At 31.5% G+C, this 19,405-nt stretch overlaps 1 protein-coding gene across 1 annotated transcript; it reads right to left on the bottom strand.

Annotated features, from left to right (window-relative positions):
• Positions 1 to 1,546: 1,546 nt before the first annotated feature.
• On the bottom strand, positions 1,547 to 19,000 carry LOC108333304 (kinesin-like protein KIN-4C). Its single transcript, XM_052870780.1, has 28 exons — positions 18,918 to 19,000; positions 14,020 to 14,156; positions 13,754 to 13,900; positions 13,471 to 13,623; positions 13,124 to 13,371; positions 12,841 to 12,980; positions 12,535 to 12,659; positions 12,119 to 12,155; positions 11,937 to 12,028; positions 11,723 to 11,839; positions 11,531 to 11,644; positions 11,322 to 11,405; positions 11,078 to 11,237; positions 10,570 to 10,670; positions 9,462 to 9,563; positions 9,245 to 9,358; positions 9,054 to 9,170; positions 8,862 to 8,942; positions 8,506 to 8,577; positions 8,332 to 8,425; positions 8,223 to 8,254; positions 7,958 to 8,043; positions 7,389 to 7,460; positions 7,054 to 7,284; positions 6,824 to 6,968; positions 6,609 to 6,698; positions 5,934 to 6,455; positions 1,547 to 2,198 (listed from the first exon to the last, which is right to left on the bottom strand). The coding sequence occupies exons 2-28, from the start codon at positions 14,125 to 14,127 to the stop codon at positions 1,749 to 1,751; spliced, it is 3,834 nt and encodes a 1,277-aa protein (XP_052726740.1). The 5' UTR covers positions 14,128 to 14,156; positions 18,918 to 19,000; the 3' UTR covers positions 1,547 to 1,748.
• Positions 19,001 to 19,405: the final 405 nt, after the last annotated feature.

The raw sequence follows: 19,405 nt of genomic DNA, 5'->3' as shown, positions 1-19,405 counted from the left end.
AACTCATTTAGTAGAATTCAGTGATGATGAAAAAGTCAGGAGTACAAAAGAAGTAAAGTTAGCCAAATTAGCATAATCCCTTACTTAGTCAGAATGATTCCTTGCTTAGCTAGAGTTCATTTCATGCTTAGCCCGTCGTCTCTTTGCCAACCAAACCATAAGCCAAAGGGCAATGAAAGTTACTTCTAACCAAGTAAGATTTGTATGTAGGGAGCATGATAATATTACTTATAAACCTCATCCAACAAATCCAAGTTCAAATTTAGCGAGTAACTAATGAAATATTCTCTTTTTTTTATTGAAATATCATATATGAAGGGGCTAAACACAAGAAAAGTCATAGAACACCAAGGCACTCATCCATGACTTCCACTTCCATTTCTTCTTCATCATTTTGTATATATTTCATGTTATTTAGGTCTATGAGTAGGTAAGTCTTCTTTCTGTTGGAGTTAGATGTAATCACAAATCTCTCTTATGTATTTTGATTATATTTATATACAACGTTATATTTTCATTGATGTTAATCTTTATGGTTATTGAACTAGTTGAAGTTGTAAGAGGTTGAAAAATCCTTACGAATTTTTAACCTAAGATAAAATAATCAATAAATAATTTATTTGGACATAGAGTTGTTGATCATCTTTAAATCTTTGACCTTAGTATGAGTTTATTTTATTGAGTTGAGAAGAAATTGTAATTCAATAAAACATACTTAGGGTAATATCTAAGAAAAGGAAGATAGATGGCCACATAAGTAAAGGTAAAGAAACTACGTGAAACAAGTTTCAAATAGGAGGTCAAGTATAGCACTTGGTTGACAAATGTGTTCATATGGAAGATCAAGTATACCACTTAGTTGACAAATGTAATACTTGTTAAGAAATCGAGACCAATAATGAATGTACACAATTTTCACCAATTTGAACAAACCTTATCCAAAGGACTCATATCCACTATTGAGCATCCATCGACTGATGTATTGTCCAACTATCGCGTACTAAGTTTGATGCATGTTCCAGATAAAACCAAATAGCCATGTGTCATTCCAACAAGGACAAAAACAACCTTTATCATTGACTGAAATAATTATTACTCTGAAATTTTGTCATTCTGTATGAAAAATGCTGGTATAACATACTAAAGGTTAATGGACATAATCTTCTCACATATTGGTAGAAAGATGAAAGTTTATGTAAATGACACGATGAAAAATTCTAAAACGATTGAGATCTTGTATCATATACAAAAATACCAAATACGCTTGAACCCGGGCTAGTGTATATTCGGAATTGGGGGAGCAAAACTCCTAAATTTCGTGCTGACGGGCCGGGAAGTAAAACTATGATGAAAATGCACAACCATTCTTCGAATGAAGAGAAAGAAATAGAATTCACAACTTTTTTTTATGTCTCGTGGTCCTGACAACCAAATAATAATAATAATAATAATAATAATAATAATAATAATAATAGTAATAATAATAATAATAATAATAATAGTAATAATAATATAATACATTTACAATACTGTAGCTATTCGGCAGAAAAGACCTTGAAAATTTATTTACAAAAGAGCTTTCAAGTCAACGTATTTTGACCTAACCTGAAAATGGCCCCCTAGGAATGCTTAAATAGTAAATAGTATAAGAACCAAAAAAATGGAGCCAAAACAGTGATATAAACATGAAAATCTAGTGTTTGTTTTCTATAAACATGAATGAAGAAAATTGTAAGAAACGAATGTGATCAACGTCTATTGTTGTTCTCTTTCTCGTCTAGTGTTCTTTTGTATCGCACTGGAGTTCTTGTTTCAAACACTTGAGGTTCATCTGACTTACTTGCAGCATTCCTGTCCCACAATGGGACGCCATTGGTATTTGATGACGATGACCTTCGGGCACTCCTTCGTGTGTTGACGGGTACATCTGGTTCCACAAAATTACCCTCTGCCCTAGGGACTGAGGCAGCGTTTTCAGGCCTGGATTTAGACCTTCTGTGTGGTCTATCTTTATCTTTATTCACAGCAACATTTGCTTCACTAGTGTTACTACTTTCTTTTTTGTGTTTAAGGTTGAGTCTGGGGACTTGGATTTCCAAATTCTCTGGCTGCGAAGAAGCTTCTAGATAAGGAACAATAATTACTGTGGATTTCGTCAATTTCTTTTTCGGATTATGGTTCTTCGCATTTGATTTCATCTGCCAAAGGAAATTATAAATAGCTTACAACAAACATATAACAATTTTTTTAACGCTTAACTGACAATTTTTAAAGCTAATAAACATAGAATTACTGACTGTAATTACAAATAAAGTAATATAAAGCGAAAATTCAAAATAATTGGAGTATGTGGTTTATAGAATGTTATCAAATATTGGAAAAAAACGATATTAAAAGCTTTTAACTTGCAAATATTATTCCATTTTTATAATATTTACTTGTTAAATTAATGATATTCTATCCTATTTAATGGGGAAAAAATAGTTTTGAAGTTTTAGAGTAAAAATGATTTAAAAATAAAGTCAAATGTATAAAATAATAATAATAATATAATTATAATTATTGTAATTTAATACAAAATCTATAACTATTATTATTAAATTAACGGGGAAGTAATAAAAAAATTAATAGTCATTTCTAATCTAACTATTTTTGTGAAGGATCTGTAACTAATCACTGTTGGATTATAATTATTATTATTTAAAAGTAAAGGCGTCAATATTTAAAAAAAATATTTTCACCGTTTCATTAAATGTACTGCGAGATTTAATACATCTACAAAATATTAGCATAAACATTTTTTAAACCGAAAATATGTTCTCAATCTCTTTAAAATTTTCGAAGTCAAATTTAATTTTGGACTTATAACTTTTAATGAGACTAAAATGAAATTTAAAAATTTTATGAAGATAAAAAACATTTCATTTTAAAAAAAGTTATTAATATAAATAATCCTTTCTAATATGACTGCTTCAGAATTTGATATCAAGAAACAAAAAAAATGGTGATAAATGATTTCTAGTCAATTTACCTGGATTTTTAAATGTTGTAAAATTAAAATAAAATAAAAAAATCTCGGCAACAAAAAAGCACACAGTGAATAAGATTATTTGTAAAATACTAAGGAAGATAAATATTGAGTGAAAATTATAGGAACATAACTAAAAAGAGAAATTTTTTACCAAATTAATGTAATTTATTCTAAAATTTATCAAAACTAATGATTATTCTAAAAAATTACAAATTAGAACATATATTATAAAGTAGTATGATTTTAATGTGAAAAAACTATGTCAAATGAACAATTATTTAACTAAAAGGTCATGCCACATCAACCCGATTCTAATGTAAATGAAGAAATCACACAATTTTAATTAACTTAATATGATTTATTTGGAAGAAAAATAAATATCATAAAGTTTTGAAGAAAGATAAATATAGAGTGAAAAATACAAGAAACATAATTCAAAAACATTTTTTACTGTATTAGTACAATTTATTTTCAAATTTACCCTCAAGGATGAAAATGAAGAATGAACCATGTGGACAGGTCCACAAGCCTAGAAGAAAAAGCCTAGAAGAAAAAGTTCACGATAAATTGAGTATTTTCATCCATTGGCCTATCTCATAATATGCAAAACACACAGGCCAACCACAAGGTGAAGTGGGTTGGCCTCTATAGTTTGAATTGTGTGGATTTGCCTAAAAATGTATCCATAGCTTATAACGTGTCCCTAACATAAATATTGTGTGACTTGGGTTAATATTTGAGTTATTTATATCTTTTATGAAATTTCTAAAAAGTTTGTACTTAAAATTAAAAATTAAAAATTATAAAATTATAAATATTACTTATTTTAAGAAATAGATTTATAGAATTTATTATTTTTACTAATTTAATTAAATAAAAATAAAAAAAATTAGTTCTTTATGCAATTAAATTTGATTCACCTTTCACAGGTCAAATTTAATATCTCTAAAAATTAGAAATTTGAACAAGTTGTGTCAAGTAAGCTTTAACTATGATTTTAATGTAAATGAAGAAATAGTGTGATTCACACACAACTTTGATTGACCTAATACAATTTACTTTTTTTATTTTTTTATTGTGACACAAATTTAATGTTTTTTTTGTTTAAAGTTGTGTTAGTTTAATGTGACTTTAATTTAGATATTTCTTCCATCTACTTTAAATTCTTTTCATTTATGTTTTTGTGTTTAGCTGAAAATTTCCAAAAAAAAGTATACTTAAATTTTGAAGGAAAGAATTACTTATTTTATTTAAAATCATGTTACTAAAAATAAAATTTACAAGTATAAATACATTTTCTTATATTTTAAAAAATTCATAAGTATAATGTTTGTCATGAATTAATGGGTGATAATAATATTTTAAAAAAGTTATGAGCTTATTTTATAATGTTTGATAATTTGTACAAATAAAAAGTTAGAATTAACATGAAAATTTAATTATTTAGTTTTATGTATTATTTATATATTTGTTTCTTTTAATATTTGTAAGATATAGTGGAAAGAAAAACAATTCAATTTATAAATTTGACTATAATCCTAATTTAATAAAACTAAACTAAACAATTATTTTCATATTAACCTGTATCAAATATTACAAAATAAATTCATAATTTTAAAAAATATTATTATTACCAATTAATTCAACATAAACATTATACAAATATAAGAAAACTTATTTATATACTTATAAATTTTTTAGCAACATAATTTTAAATAAAATAATTACTTCTTCCTTCAAAATTTAAGAATATTTTGTTAGTAAACTCGTGTCAATTTTTTTTTTATTTAAACACAAAACCATAAATGAAAAAAAAAAATTAGTTGAGAAAAATACTGAGATGAATACATGAATAAATTATGTTCTACAACAATTACACTTATGTTGCGTCAATCTTAAGATTTCATACTAACAAAAAACATTAAAGTCACATCATTATATTATGTCTTTTTCTTAAAATATTACCTTAACACAATTTAACTGGATATTAAAAATAATAAAACAAACTTTGGACTAATCAAAGTTATGTACAGACTTTCTAACTTCATTTACATGGAAATTGTGTTAGACTAACATAACTTTCCCTTATTAGTTAGAGTGTCAATTTGGCACACCCTTTTAATAAAGTTGGACCTATTTAACATGTCCAAATTTATAGTTTTTTTAATAAAAATTATTCATTTTGATAAATTTGATAATAAATTATTGATAAAATTAAACCCAAAAGCACCTATACTTCACAATTTTCCAATCTTCACGTCTCACAAACTAGATAAAGAAAAATGATTTGGACAGCTTTATCAGCATGATTTATTCATACCACAACTCTTTATATTTATATCATTTTTAATTAGATAATTTTTTATTCTATAACAACAAAATGTAAATATTTTATTTGATGACATAGTTAAATAATTCTTTTAAGTAACTATTTAATTTTTCATTTAAAAATAACCATTATATGTTTTATAAATCAATTTTACAAAATTGTTTTCTTTTCTTAAAATTATATTATTTTAAGAATATTAATGATTTATTATGAACATTACTGATTTTATAAAATTAATATTAACTCAAAATCATTTATAAAAAATTAAATTAGTTCTAAAAATATACAAAAGTTTGTCATTTTTAACAAAATGTGTTGATAAAAGTTGTGAAGATAATTGTTTTTATTGAAAAACGTATCTTTGAAATTATAAAAATCAGAATCAAATGCATGTAAATCTATCATTCTAAATAATAAGATAATAATACTTTAACAACATTTTTTTGACAACATTTTAATACCATTTACATGCTACTTTATTATTGGTTCATGTTATTGTTTATAATTATTATGATTTAGAATGTAGATATTGTTAAAATACGGTTATCCAAATAATAACTTAGAAGCACGCACCTGTGTATTTCCTATGTCAGAGAGAGGTTTTCTGTGCCCTTGATCATTGTTTGTCTCGGGATGCCTATCAACCAGTGCCCCCTGAAGTAACTCTGCACCTTGAGTAACAAGAATACGATCTTTCTCTGTTTCTTCAATACTTGCAGATTGTGCTGGACCTTCCCGTGACACATTTGATATCGATGCTCTGTTCGCGCACTTATTTACTTGGCAACCACAAGAACTCCCACAACTGCTGCCCATTGCTTTGCAGATGCATTTTGTCGTCTTGCATGATGAGGTTCTGCTACAAGGGCAGCAAATATCTGATGCACTTTCCCAAGGTGTATCAAATAAATCTCTTGAATTTTCTCCCAAATCTTCCGAATTGTTGATATTGGATTCATTATTTTCAATGTTTGTTTTAGATTTCCTTTTTCTAACTCTTAAGTTTCCCGATTCTTCCCAGTCGTCATCTGTGAAATCATAATAATCTGACTCTGTCTCAGATATGTCCATATCCTCCAATGACCGGTGGTATTCCTGAAGTTAAAACAAGTTTGCAATGAATTAAATATTTAATTAACTATTTCTCATTAAATGCAGCAGCTAAAAGTGATACGAGTTATTTGATGGAAAATCCTTTCCTGGCGTTATTTTAAGAGAGCTAGCCAGATGATGATATGTCAGACCTACCGAAGTGCGCAAGTCATACTTATGACCTCCAACATTCGAGTCAGAATATTCTGAATCTCCCACATATTCTGAGTTCAAAGATTCATCATTCTGCATAATTCAAATGATTCGAGAAAAACATTAATAGTTGAAGAATCAAACTTGTTAAGGAAGATTATTAGTTGTTTAATTAATGCTTTATCTAAATCATAGAAAATATGTAGCTAAACACAAACCTGCAATTCTAACTTGTGAGTCAGTTCAGCTTTTATCTTTTCCGATTGTCGAAGTGAGTAGCTTAGCCACACTACTTTTTCTTTTAAATCTCTTATTTCCGTTTCCTTCTCTCTGTAAATCACTTCTTTATCTCGAAATGAACATCTGTGATCAAGAAAAACCCAGAGGAAGATGTCAAGATCACACGGAAAATTTTGGATTACTTGTGAAGTTTAACTTCGTAATATACCTGGACGAAGATGCAATATTGAACAAATAGTTCATCAAATTCTTGGCATCAGCAAGGGACCGAACTTGGTTCCAACGCCCTTTACCACTGAAAACTCGTTCTTGCTCTTCTGCTTCCGACAACTGGGATAACATAGACACTAGAGTTGCGGAAGAAGTCGAAAGCATGTTTTGAAGGGCAAAAATCCTAGAATGTCTTGCACCAGGAGACATTGTTGTAGGACAGTCACTTCTATATCAGCAGCAATTGGGAGAGTTTCTCAGACATAGATTGCCAAAAAAAAAGATTTTAAAATTAATCGTTGTAGTTAAAAAATTAACTTCAAGGAATTTCACCTTGCACTATTTTGATTCACCATTTGTGCTTCTTCCTTTAACCTCATCATCTCCTCAGCCATTTTAGCCCTCCTGAAATTAAAAGCAACAAGTAAATGAATTAGTGAGGAAAGCTAAAAAAAAAGTAGAAACAGAAAAACTGTAACATACAAAAAAGCGTAAATGCTAAAAGGACCAGTGTTAATAACATCCAATTACCAGCAGATACTCTTAGACACATGAATACCATGAAACTTAGCAAATAATCAGTCTGAGTGTTCTCACATGTTAAAACTGACTTGGATAGAAAAGAAGGGCAACCAAATTTGGCACACGACAAAATCAATACAATGACTAAGTAATAATGGAATGTCCAATGACTCAGATTGGCTAATCATACTTGGCTTATTTATAAAGGTAGAGCATGTGCAAATTATAATATTCTTACACGTATAAAAGCCTAAAAGGCATGGGATTTCCAACGTATTTGCCATTCAACGTATTGCATCAAATTTAAAAATCTTACTCACAAATTTAATCAAGCATGCCATCAACTGATTTGAATCTTGAAGATAAAAAAGGGAACATACACTTCCTTTTGACGTTCACATTCTGAACGAACTTCATGCACTCGGACATTGACCTCAATCTCATGCTCAATTGCCTTCATCAAAGCCTTTCAAAGAGAAAAACACATCAGATATCAAACAATCTATTAGCACGCATGGAATATGATGTGAAGCCTGCTCAGTCTGCCAATAGAAGCTACAAATTTTTTAATTTGTCCAGCATTTCCAGGACCATTTAATCGACTTCGTTATTGTACGCAGTTTACATAGACATCATTAGCTGTACCTGAACTCCAACGCCATTCCCACCTCCAACACCTGTATAAACAATTTGTTGGTATCAGTAAGCTGATGAAGTAGGATAAAGAGCCACACGATCCATAAAACATCCTAACCAATAGTTTCACGTGCGGAAGCTTTTCGAGATTCCAGAAGTTCTTTCAGCCTTTTCGTGGCCAAGGAAGCTTCTTCTGTCTTCCTTTGCAATACCTACAATGAACACTTGAATAGTGGGTTAAATGGCATTCAAATAAGATACATAACAACAGGTGATATGAACATAAACTCACCATCTTTTGTCTCTGGTTCAACGCTAACAACTTATGCATCTCATATTCATTCCTTCTGCCCTCTTTCTTAAGCTGGTAGTAATCAAAATACAGATTTGATATTATTATTCGTAACTAATATATCTCTTGAAACAGTGTTGGTGAGAGATGTTGTTGTGCTTGTGTTAAAGATTAAAAGAGTTACCTGATCCCCTCTCTATATGAGCAAGACAAAAAAAGTATAGACAGACCAGTATCGCATAAAAAAGGACTCCAAGAAGTTGGGAAAGTGTTATAGTCTACATGATTGTAGAATGGAATAATAAACTAAGAATGCTATTAAAGAAACAAACAGAAATGTTCCCATTTACATTTACCTGGAGAACTTCTTTTTCGCGCGAAGCTTTCCATAATCTAAATTGTTCTGATTCCTGCTTAATCTTATTTTGAAGATGAACCTAGAGGGGGGGGGGGGGGGGGGGGGGGTGGGAAATAAACAATGAGTGACAAAGAGAATACAAACTTTCTGATAGTAACTACAAATGCAATGTCTCACTGGATCATTGCACCTTTTGTGCTTTAATTCTGTGTATCTCATCCTGAAGTCCTTTTGCAAACTCTTCACTTTTCTGTTTTTGTTTCAGGACTTGAGCTTGAGCTTCTTGCTTCCTTTTCAACTCAGATACCTATAAAGAAAATAATCAGTTCATCGCATGAACTTATGCATTGAACATTGACACATTCGAAATAGAAAAACCACCTGTGCCTCTAGAGCATTCAACTTTTGAAGATAATCCTGCTTCAACATTTGAGAACCGTCATCAGAAGTGGATGAAATATCCGCAAGATTGCACTTGAGTTCCTCAATTTCTTTCTACCAACAATATATCGAAGGGATTGTCACGACATTTTTAAATGTAAAACAAACTTCCCAAGAAGCACATTATTAGATGTCTTTGCACAGGACAGTAAATTACCTGCAAAACTTTCTTCTCTTGTTCCATCTCTAGAAGTTTCTTTTCATAATGATGCCTGAGAACTAAAGCACCAGTATTACTACTGTACAGCTTCATTTCAGCCTTCAACCAGAGAAAAAAAATAAAAGGTAGAAACTTGTTAAAAAAGTAACATCCCTACCATGTAATATAACAGATTTACCCCTCTTCAAATCTGCATTGGTAAATAACATTTTGTTTGTATATGCAACTGATATATAAAATGTGTCACTCGTTCCCTGGTCAAATTTCTCTTACTAGAATGTCCAGGATCAAAATTCTAGAAACATTTTATATATCATAATAAACAAATGTTATTCTCCAACGCTGATTTGAAGGGACAAAACGAGAGCAAATCTCATCCATTTTAAATCAATGACTTGGTTGAGTTTAGCATAATAACAGTGATGGAAAACTACCCTAATTGTAGTTACTAATGACCCACATTAATTGTGGTCACCCCTAGTCATATGACTTGCATATAACTCAAAATTTAGGTAATCCTCATACTTTAAGCTAGCTTTATGGAGTTGACTTAAATTATAAGATCAAGGGTGTATAACTTATAAGCTATTGCTTAGTTACGGAGATATGGCTTATATATAAATTATAAAGCTTGGGAAATCCTCTTCACACAATCCAGTTTTGTCGAGTTAAAGTTTGGGTTAGGCCGAAACCCAAATTCTATGAAATAGTAATTACTATGAAACCTGAGTGTTTTTATTGAAGGATAGTCAACAACAGAGAGGCTAGAAATAAAAATAGTAACAGGAAAATTGAAAACATGGACATTTCCGTTAACTTCAAATGAAACAGTTAGTTGACGGCAACCTTCTAAGATAAAAGAATGTAATGAAAACTAACCTACAAACTTATATTTCAAAACCATGAAGAATGTTAAAAGAAAGGAAAATTCAAAGAAACTGTCTTTCAACCTTCTTAAGCTAGCTACAACTCGTCAGGTTATAAAAAAGGAAAAAATGAGGTCGAAATTAATGCTCACACAAAAAACATTTTTTTATATGGAAAAAGCGGCTTCATAATACAGCGGTCAACATGTAAATGACTTAGGTAGACAAGAAAATTTTACCTCCTTTTGTTCAAGTTTTCTATCCAATTCTTTGAGCTCTTTATCTAACTTTTCTTGAATAGACGAGTGTTCTAGTTCCTTTTCATCATCTTCCATTTCATCTACAAACAAGGTACACATGTTTTAAAATACAAAATATTTTAGATAAAATGACAAATGTGCAAAGAAATATAAGTAGTTCAAAATGATGTCGCACAATATTTCGGAATCAATTACGTAATCTCAAAATTAATGGTGATCTTGTCTCAACTAAGAAAAATTAGTCACCAATACTTTAGCGTCAGCTTCATCAATTTTTTATTTCATACCATCACATTTATAGTTCTTGTGTAACACTATCAATAAGTTTCTTCCTTTGAAAAAGTAATTTCGTACTAACAGATATAATTTTATTTTCAATCATTTAATGGTTCCTGTCAGATGTACAGCACCACAATGACAAAAAGAAATTCCCAACGCACTATATCCTCCGTAACAGCTTTAACATCACAGTCAGAAGTAAACAAACCAGGTGCGAATAAAGCATGTTTTGATCCATATCCATCGTCATCAGAATCAAAACAATCAACAAAATGACTTGAATTTGTTGCATTCGAAGTTTTCAATCGAAGCAATTCTCCTTCCAGATCTTGGATCTTTGAAACATAAGATTTCAGTAGGGCATAATCCTGTAAATAAGTTCAGAGCACACTTCAGAGATGGATCTACTTCTCAAAACCGTAACCACCCATTAAGGCATAACACATTCAAACCTGATTCGAATTTGAGTCAATCTCCTCCCATGATTTACCATTTCGAATTGATTCTATTTTCAAAAGCAGTTGGTCCCTTTCAACCTAAAAACATTTTCAGTATTGTGAGTGAGACCAGCACATGAAGTAAAAGAGAACACTACAGAGATATTGTAAGGAACTCAGAAAATTGATAATAACTGAGAAGGGAGTAAGGATGAAAAGAAAACCTGGGTCTCAAGAGCACGTTGGGCAAAATTCTCAGACGTTAACTGGCGTCTTTTAAGCTCATGTTGTAGCTCTGCATTACTTGCTTCAAGTAAGGATATTTTGTTTTTAAGAATCTGAAAAATTAAGAGAAAAATATTACCATGACATAAGAAACATTCAAACAAATCTACCACAATCTAGAAATGATGTACCTGAACCTCCTCGATAGGTCCACTTGTATCACCTCTATAAAATAGAAGCTCAGCTTGCAATTGCTCAATCTGATTCCGCATTGTCTGCATCTGAGCTGCCACTGGATCTCGATTAATCTGGAACAATAAAATTCAAAATTATTAAGAACAAAATACCCTGCCTAGAGTAACAAAATAAACAAGGGATGGAAAATTATGAATACAATGCACTTACAATTGCCTTGTTCTGAATGTTACGAGCACGATTTGCATATTTTAAGGTGTTCAATGTCTCTTCAGCATTTGTATCGGCTGGACTAACACATGCTGTAACATTCTCGACAGGTTAGATGATGCATGCATGTGACTATATGAAACACAAAATTAAAAATATTCCATCATGCATCAAGTCTGTACCTATCATCACAGTTTTGCTGTTTCCTCCCAGAGAATCCTACATATTCATCATTCAATTGCATGTCATGATAGAAATAATTTAAATACATTCCATATATACGTTCAAGTAATCACTACAAACAAAGCTTTTTATAACGTACTTTCTGTAACGGGCTTTCTAAACCAAGTTCCGAAATAGGATTGGCAATACATTCTATCCACATGACACTTTAGTTCAATAGTTTTAATACATAAACAAATGACAAGGTGCAGTATCAACAAGGCAATAACTCATGCCTTATTATTAATATAAAAGTTATATTTTTATGCCCTATTATTTCTTACATTATTTCACATCGTACGAAGAATCGTTATGCAAATGATACAATAAACAAGACAGATGCACCGAGGATAAGAATTACTACTTATTGCTTAACCTGAAGTAGGCGCGTTAACTTGCTATCACGATATGGCACATGTCCTCCTTCTTTTCGCTTTTTTTCATCTCCAAGTGCACTTATTACATTTCCAAGAGCTAATAAACCCTTGTTGATATGAATTCCTAATGCATGAAAACAACAATTGAATATTACAAAGAACTGAGCTAGTAGAATGGGCTTCAATTAACTCTGTTGTCAAAGTTTTATATTTTAACAATTGTTAATAAATACTGTTTCTGTACAAAACCCATTATTCCTAGAGCTATATTTCGGTTGCACTGTATCATTAACAATGACAAATACCTTCTTTTAAACGCAAGCCATCGGCACCAGTTCGTTTCACTCGTTCAGAACCAGCTAGATCAACCAAATGGAGCTTGGCGCATAAGATGTCGTCACCATTCTTTTGTTCCATTGAGATTGTGAAGATAGCATGTGAACGACTAGGCGAAACATGATGTGAACCATACAGTTAACATATTATAAGTTAATTTTTCAATGTAAATTTCATGCGTATTATTGGTACTATAAGTTTACATTTATTGTCAAAGTAAAAGAATTTGAAAACATTTTCATGACATTTTACCTTGATTGACTATTCATATTGGTACTCCCAGTGGCGCGTGACAATGAACCACTTGAGAGATACGATGCCATTTCATCTTTTGTCTTAACATCAGCCTCGGTCACCCCAGCAAGTGTTATTCCTCCGTTCAATGTTTCTCTGATTTGTATGGGAACTCTGGTCGGGTGTGCAGCAACCTTTGTCGTAGATGTGGCCTCTCCTTTAGATGTACTAGAATCAAGCAAATCAAAAACCTCTTCTTTGAATATCTGTCAATTTTTAGCAAATGAAGCTCTAAAAGTTTGATCTCAATTTACAATATCAGAAAAATTCGTCTTCATCAATCAACAATACAACATTTTGTTCACCTCGATAAATGATACTCTGATAAAGAATTCCGTGGAATCTGTTGTAGTCTTAATTCTGTCAAATATGGTCTCCATTACCCTGGGTATAATTCCACCACTACTCACCTCTTCGTTATAATTGGTGCCCATCGTGTATGTTTTCCCGGAGCCCGTCTTGCAAAACGAGAAAGCATTAAAAAACACTCAACAACTGTAGGATATAGACAACAAAGAACAAGTTTCCAAGGCAAACATTTCATAATCATCACAACCGTAATATAACCAAAAACATTTGAAATTATACCTGACCGTAAGCAAGAACTGTAGCATTATATCCATGGAACAATGCATCAACAAGCGGAGCCACACAATCGTCGTAAATTGAAGAGGAAGGTGCCCCCGTGCTACCATACACATAGTCATACGTGAAACAATGTGATCCTATTTGCACCTACCAAAGACACCAGTATCAATTTCATAGGTTTTACGATAAATAAAATAAAATAAACTCCAAGATTGCGAAATAAACCTTAACTAGAAACATCTAGGAATTCAGAAACAATATAGCACCTGAGGTTCACCGGAGACAACTGAAATACAGTCTGTGCAACCGTGAAGAAGCTCCGACATAATCAATGGACGTATATTCACCGCGACTCGCACGCATTCGGTCTCCATCCTCTCTGTTTAACTCAACCGTTTGGAAACTATAATAGTAATTTATCGCAAAAATCAATATCGTAATCAATGTGAAACACACGAAGCATAGAAACACGTGAAGTTCTGAAGCATAAAAGATAAAAAAAAGAGGCTTCGCGTGAGTTTCTTGTGAGCAAGAGTGTGAGAGAGAAGAGAAGGGAGAATCAACAGAAGAGAGGATTTCTTCTTCGTCGTGGAGAAGAAGTAACAGAATGAGGACGTGTTGTTGTTGGATTTTTGTTAAACGGAAATGGCGAAAAAGGCTTTCGGGTCGAATTCGAATGCGGAATGTGATCACGCGCATGTAGCGGTACAGTAGTCTATGGGAAAAATTTTCCATGTACATGTTTTCCACCTCCAACCCCTTACTTATCAAAATAACAAAACTATCCTTCTGAAAATTAATTTTGGTATTTGTAGGTGTTGGAGTGGTTGTATTGTGTATTGACCATCGAGCTTGTGGGAGCTTAGAGGTGGTAGGTGGCTTTGTTGCATTGTGTGTTTTGTGAGTATTTTTTTTTTCACTTTTTAATTTTTTGTTTTGAATTGTGAAATTAAAAAATCTTTTAATACTGAATTAATTTTTTTTATTATAGAATGTTATTTTGTGTTAATGCAGTATCAAGGTATTAAGTTGTTTTGTAATCACTGTATAAACAAGTTTAGTGGTGATTGTTGAATCTAAAGATGGAGTCCAAATTTTAGAGTAGGAAATCCAATAAAGTAGAAAAGTTGTTCGATGGTAGAATATAATATAATGAAATTTGTGGCATCTGAAAATGAATGTATTGAAGGAGATTGCATTAGACCTTTTAGAACGCATAGAGGTAAATAAAATTTCATCCTTTTGTGTAAAAAAATGTGACAAACCATGTAACTATATTGTAGTATATTTGTGTAGGTATTTGGTATAACAGATGATTTACTTTAATATCTGTGGAAGGTGGTTTTTAGACTTGATTTTGTAGTTTTCATATTGAGATCATACTAAACAAATGAACAACTAGTCGAAAGACACATGTTTTTTTGTTAGGTTGTGAAAAAAGTGAAAAGTATAGAAAATACAAACATAATTTGGAAGTGATTGTACAAGAAAATATGATTGTCCTTTTAAATTGTGAGGTAAACATATTTACAATGAAAAAGATTGAGTATTAAAGGTAATATGTGAGAGTCACAATCATAAATTGATAGATATATTAGTTAGTTGCTCTTGTCTTGGAAGATTAAAACTGAAAGAACATTTCATGTTTGTTGACATGGCTAAAAGTCTAGTAAAATCGACAAATATATTACTTACTTTGAAAGAGAATGACTCAAATAATGTCACAATAATAAAACATGTCTACAATGTTAAATATGCGAACAAGAGATATAAGGGAGGATCCATAACTAAAATATTAGAGTTAATAATGTTGGTAGAGTTTGACAATTATATTCTTTGGAATAGGTGCAATGAGTCTTCATAAGTTGTTATAGATGTTCTTTTATCACACATCATTTCAATTAAATTTCTAAATACATTTAGCATTGCATTGTTGATGAAAAATACTTACAAATTCAACAAATATAGGTTATCTGCTTGAGATAGTAGGTGTGACGTCTAAAATACTTAAAATGTTATTTTTAAGATTGGATAAGTTCCTTTAAGTCATTGTTAGTGACAAGGATCTTGTTTTGATAAATTCAATTAGCATTGTCTTTCTTCTATCTTTCAACCTTTAGTGTCAGTAAGAATGTTAATGCAAAATATAAAATGTTAGTAGATTTTTTGCAAGCTTGGAAAGTTGTTATGAATGGATGGTCAATTGTGATGGATTAATTAAATTTTGATGCATTTATGGGGGTGTTTGAAATGTTTTGAAGTTGTTTGTTCACTCATAACCATCATATGTTTAATATATGAGTAGTATATGAATAATTGCATACAAGGAAAAAATTGTTGAGGCATGGACAGACATTATGGGCATTTGGACAATATAATATTAAATAGGTATGTTTGTATGTGTTCATTAATTCTTCTTAATACACATGTCAAACTAGGTTCTACATTATTTATTGTTTTATAATATGCAAGGTTGAATTTGTTAGATTAGAATTTGAAGCTAGTATTTCAAAATGTATATGTATTAGGACACAATAAAAAAAATACCATAAGACTACAACATAATGAAATGAACCTTTGATAAGAGCCTACGTGATACTTTCAATGTGAATTTTTATAAAAGATTGCATTGATTTGTATTTAAATATGCATTGATGCATATTTATGAAGAATTTGATCAGGTTACACGTGTGATTATTGATAGTGAATATTGTGGTTGTGTTGAGACATACTTTTAAAATCCTTTATGTTTTGTTTGGAAAAGATAATTTAGAAATGTAATTCATTTATTTAAAAATTTTAAAATTATTCACACTAAAATGACTTGTTTGGATAAAATAATTAGAAAAAAATTGAAATTTAAGAAATTTTGGAAGGTATTTCAAATGAATAAAATAGAAGAATTTCAAATACCCTATAAAATATAAGAATTTGAAATTTTACTCCTTTTCACTCTACTCACAAAGGTCGAACTACGGGGCTTAAGTTGAAGGCTTGATTGAGTTAGCTTAGACAGAAGGCTCAGTCGAGTTAGTTCAGACTGAAGACTCAACAAAGTTAGCTTGGGATAAAAGTTCAATCGATTCTGCTCAAACCGAAATTCAAGAAGAACTGGTCCAAGTCGAAGGTTGAGAAGGATTGACATGGACTAAAGGTTCAGACGAGGGCGAATGTCGAGATGAGTCGGTGAATGCCAAAGGTCAAGCCAATTTAGCATAAGCCAAAGGTTGAACCAATTCGACCCGAGCCAAAGGTCAAGCCTATTGGACCTAGGATAAAGCACGAACTGAGTTGGTCATGGCCAAAGATCAAGACGATTTGGTAGGGTCAAAGGTTGAGACGACTACACCCAGCCCGAAGGTCGAGATGTGTTGACAAATGTTGAATGTTGAGACGGTTCAACAAGACAGAAGGTCGATATGAGTCAGTCTTAGTTGAGGGTTGAGCTAAATTGGTTCGAACCAATGGTTGAGCTGAGTCTACCTGTGTTGAGTTTGACCAGGCTGAAGGTTAGTCGAATAAGGCCCAACTGGAAGGTTGAGTCAATTTGACTCAGGCTAACGGGGTTAGGTCGAAGGTCGAGTTGAGTTAATATAGGTTCAAGGTCGAGTCGAGTCGAATCCAACCAAAGTTCGAGACAAGTCGGTATGGATCAAAGGTCGATATAAGTTAAATTAGGCCATAGGTTAGGTAAGTCAATTAAGCTTATTCTTCGCAGGCCAAAGCTGAAGCCAATTCGGTTCAAGCCGAAGCTTGAGCCGATTCAGCTCAGAATGAATGACAACCTAAGACAACCATGATCAAAAGTCGAGATAATCAGCTAGATTGAAGGTTGAGATGACTAGACCCATACCGAAAGTTGAGATGGATCGACACATGTCAAAGGTCAAAACAGGTCAATTTGGGATTTAGGTAAAGGCGAGTCATCCTTAGATGAAAGTCAAGAGGAGTCGACTCGAGCCAAAGTTGGGACGACTTGTCTCGGGTCGAATGTTGAGACAATTCAATCTAGACTGAATGTTGAGACCAGTTGGTATAGGTCGAAGTTCAAGATGAGTAAGTTCAAATCAAAGGTTGAAACAAGCTAACTTGGATCAAAGTTCTCAAACCAAAAGTCAAGACAAGTCATCTTGCGCTAAAAATAAGAACGAGTATGCTCGAGTCAAAGGTCAAGCTAAGTCAATGGTAGATTTGAATTATCTAAATTCTTCTAAGATAATATTTTGTCTTAAAAAAATTGTTTTATCCAAAAAAAAATCTAATATATTTCAATTTTTTCATACAAATAAACTTTTTAAAATAGAAAAAAAAGTTCAATAAGTAATATAAATAATGTATTTCAATTTCTTGAAATTATTAAAATCTTCCATTCAAGGTTAAGATATTTGGAGGCTTAGGAAGGCCTTCTTTTGGTGTTTGATTATGAGGGTCTTTAGATGATGACTTTGTTCCACTAAAAAGTTTCTTCACCATCGTCCTAATGTATTCTATAATGGACTTGTTCCGGAAAAAACACAGGCAATAATGGGGTTGACACTTCGGAGTTCATTTGATATATGATCATATCTCTTTGCCAATGCATGCTCGAAAGACTTCTTCTACATAACCTATAACCTGTGGTCTTTTCGTGTAGTACATTTGTGCCGTTTGGGAAAATGACTCTTCATTACGAATAATTTTGAGGGTTAAAGGCACCACATCCTCCATATCTATTGAACTTTTGTATGCATATTGGCAGAGTTATTTTTCCAACCCAAGTTTATTATTTTACAAAGTAATGCTACAAGAAATGTGGGTTGGAGTTGCGAGAGTTATGTGATTATGGTTTGTATATTTCTGCCATCAATGTATATATATGAATCAGTCCATTGTAGTGTTTTTATTGTTTCACATTACAATCATTTTTCTTAATTTTTCTAAGCTTTTCAGAAAATGGTGAAAATCTATAAAGGGGGCAAAGTGTTTGAAAGTGGAAGGAAATGCGTCATGTTTAAGAAAGTTGACAACCTTGCCATCTTAGAACAAATAAAGAAAACGTGAATATTATAAAATTTCCTATAAATGTTGAAGAAAAAGAAAATGTTTTGATCGAATTAATGATAGATGATTGAAAACCAAGAGAGAAAACCATGAAGCTATATAATTCTTACAGAGATATACATACCTTGGAGACTTTGCTCCAGCTATTTGGATTGTTTTGTCCTGGCTTTCCTACCACCATGAATATGCATTGGTTGTGACTCTTTGCAACATTTTTCTATAACAATTAAACACATTTAACCCATTGAGGTAACACCGTGATGATGAAGACAAATGAAACCAATATGATGGTACAAAGATTAACAAATTAAGGAACACAGAATGTCTGATTAGAATAACTGCAATAACTTAATTAATGATGTTGGTGGTTAAAGAAATTTAGGTAAGAGAGAAACAAGACATGAAGAGGAGGATACTTCTCCACAATCATTGGTGTCTAATGTATTGAATCTTTGAAGAGCAAAATGTTTGGAAGGCTTTGTCATAATATTTTTCCCTCTTACGGTGCTTTTAAGTGGGTACACCAGTCTTTTAGGAAGAAATATATATATTTAAAAATGTATTTTTAAATTAAAAAATATACTTCCAAAATGATTTATAAATTATAATTCA

The sequence above is a fragment of the Vigna angularis genome, chromosome 11 (genome assembly GCF_016808095.1).
Source record: "Vigna angularis cultivar LongXiaoDou No.4 chromosome 11, ASM1680809v1, whole genome shotgun sequence".
NCBI classification, from domain to species: domain Eukaryota; kingdom Viridiplantae; phylum Streptophyta; class Magnoliopsida; order Fabales; family Fabaceae; genus Vigna; species Vigna angularis.
Note: the sequence above shows the minus strand (reverse complement) of the source record. Positions and strands in the feature narration are given on the sequence as shown.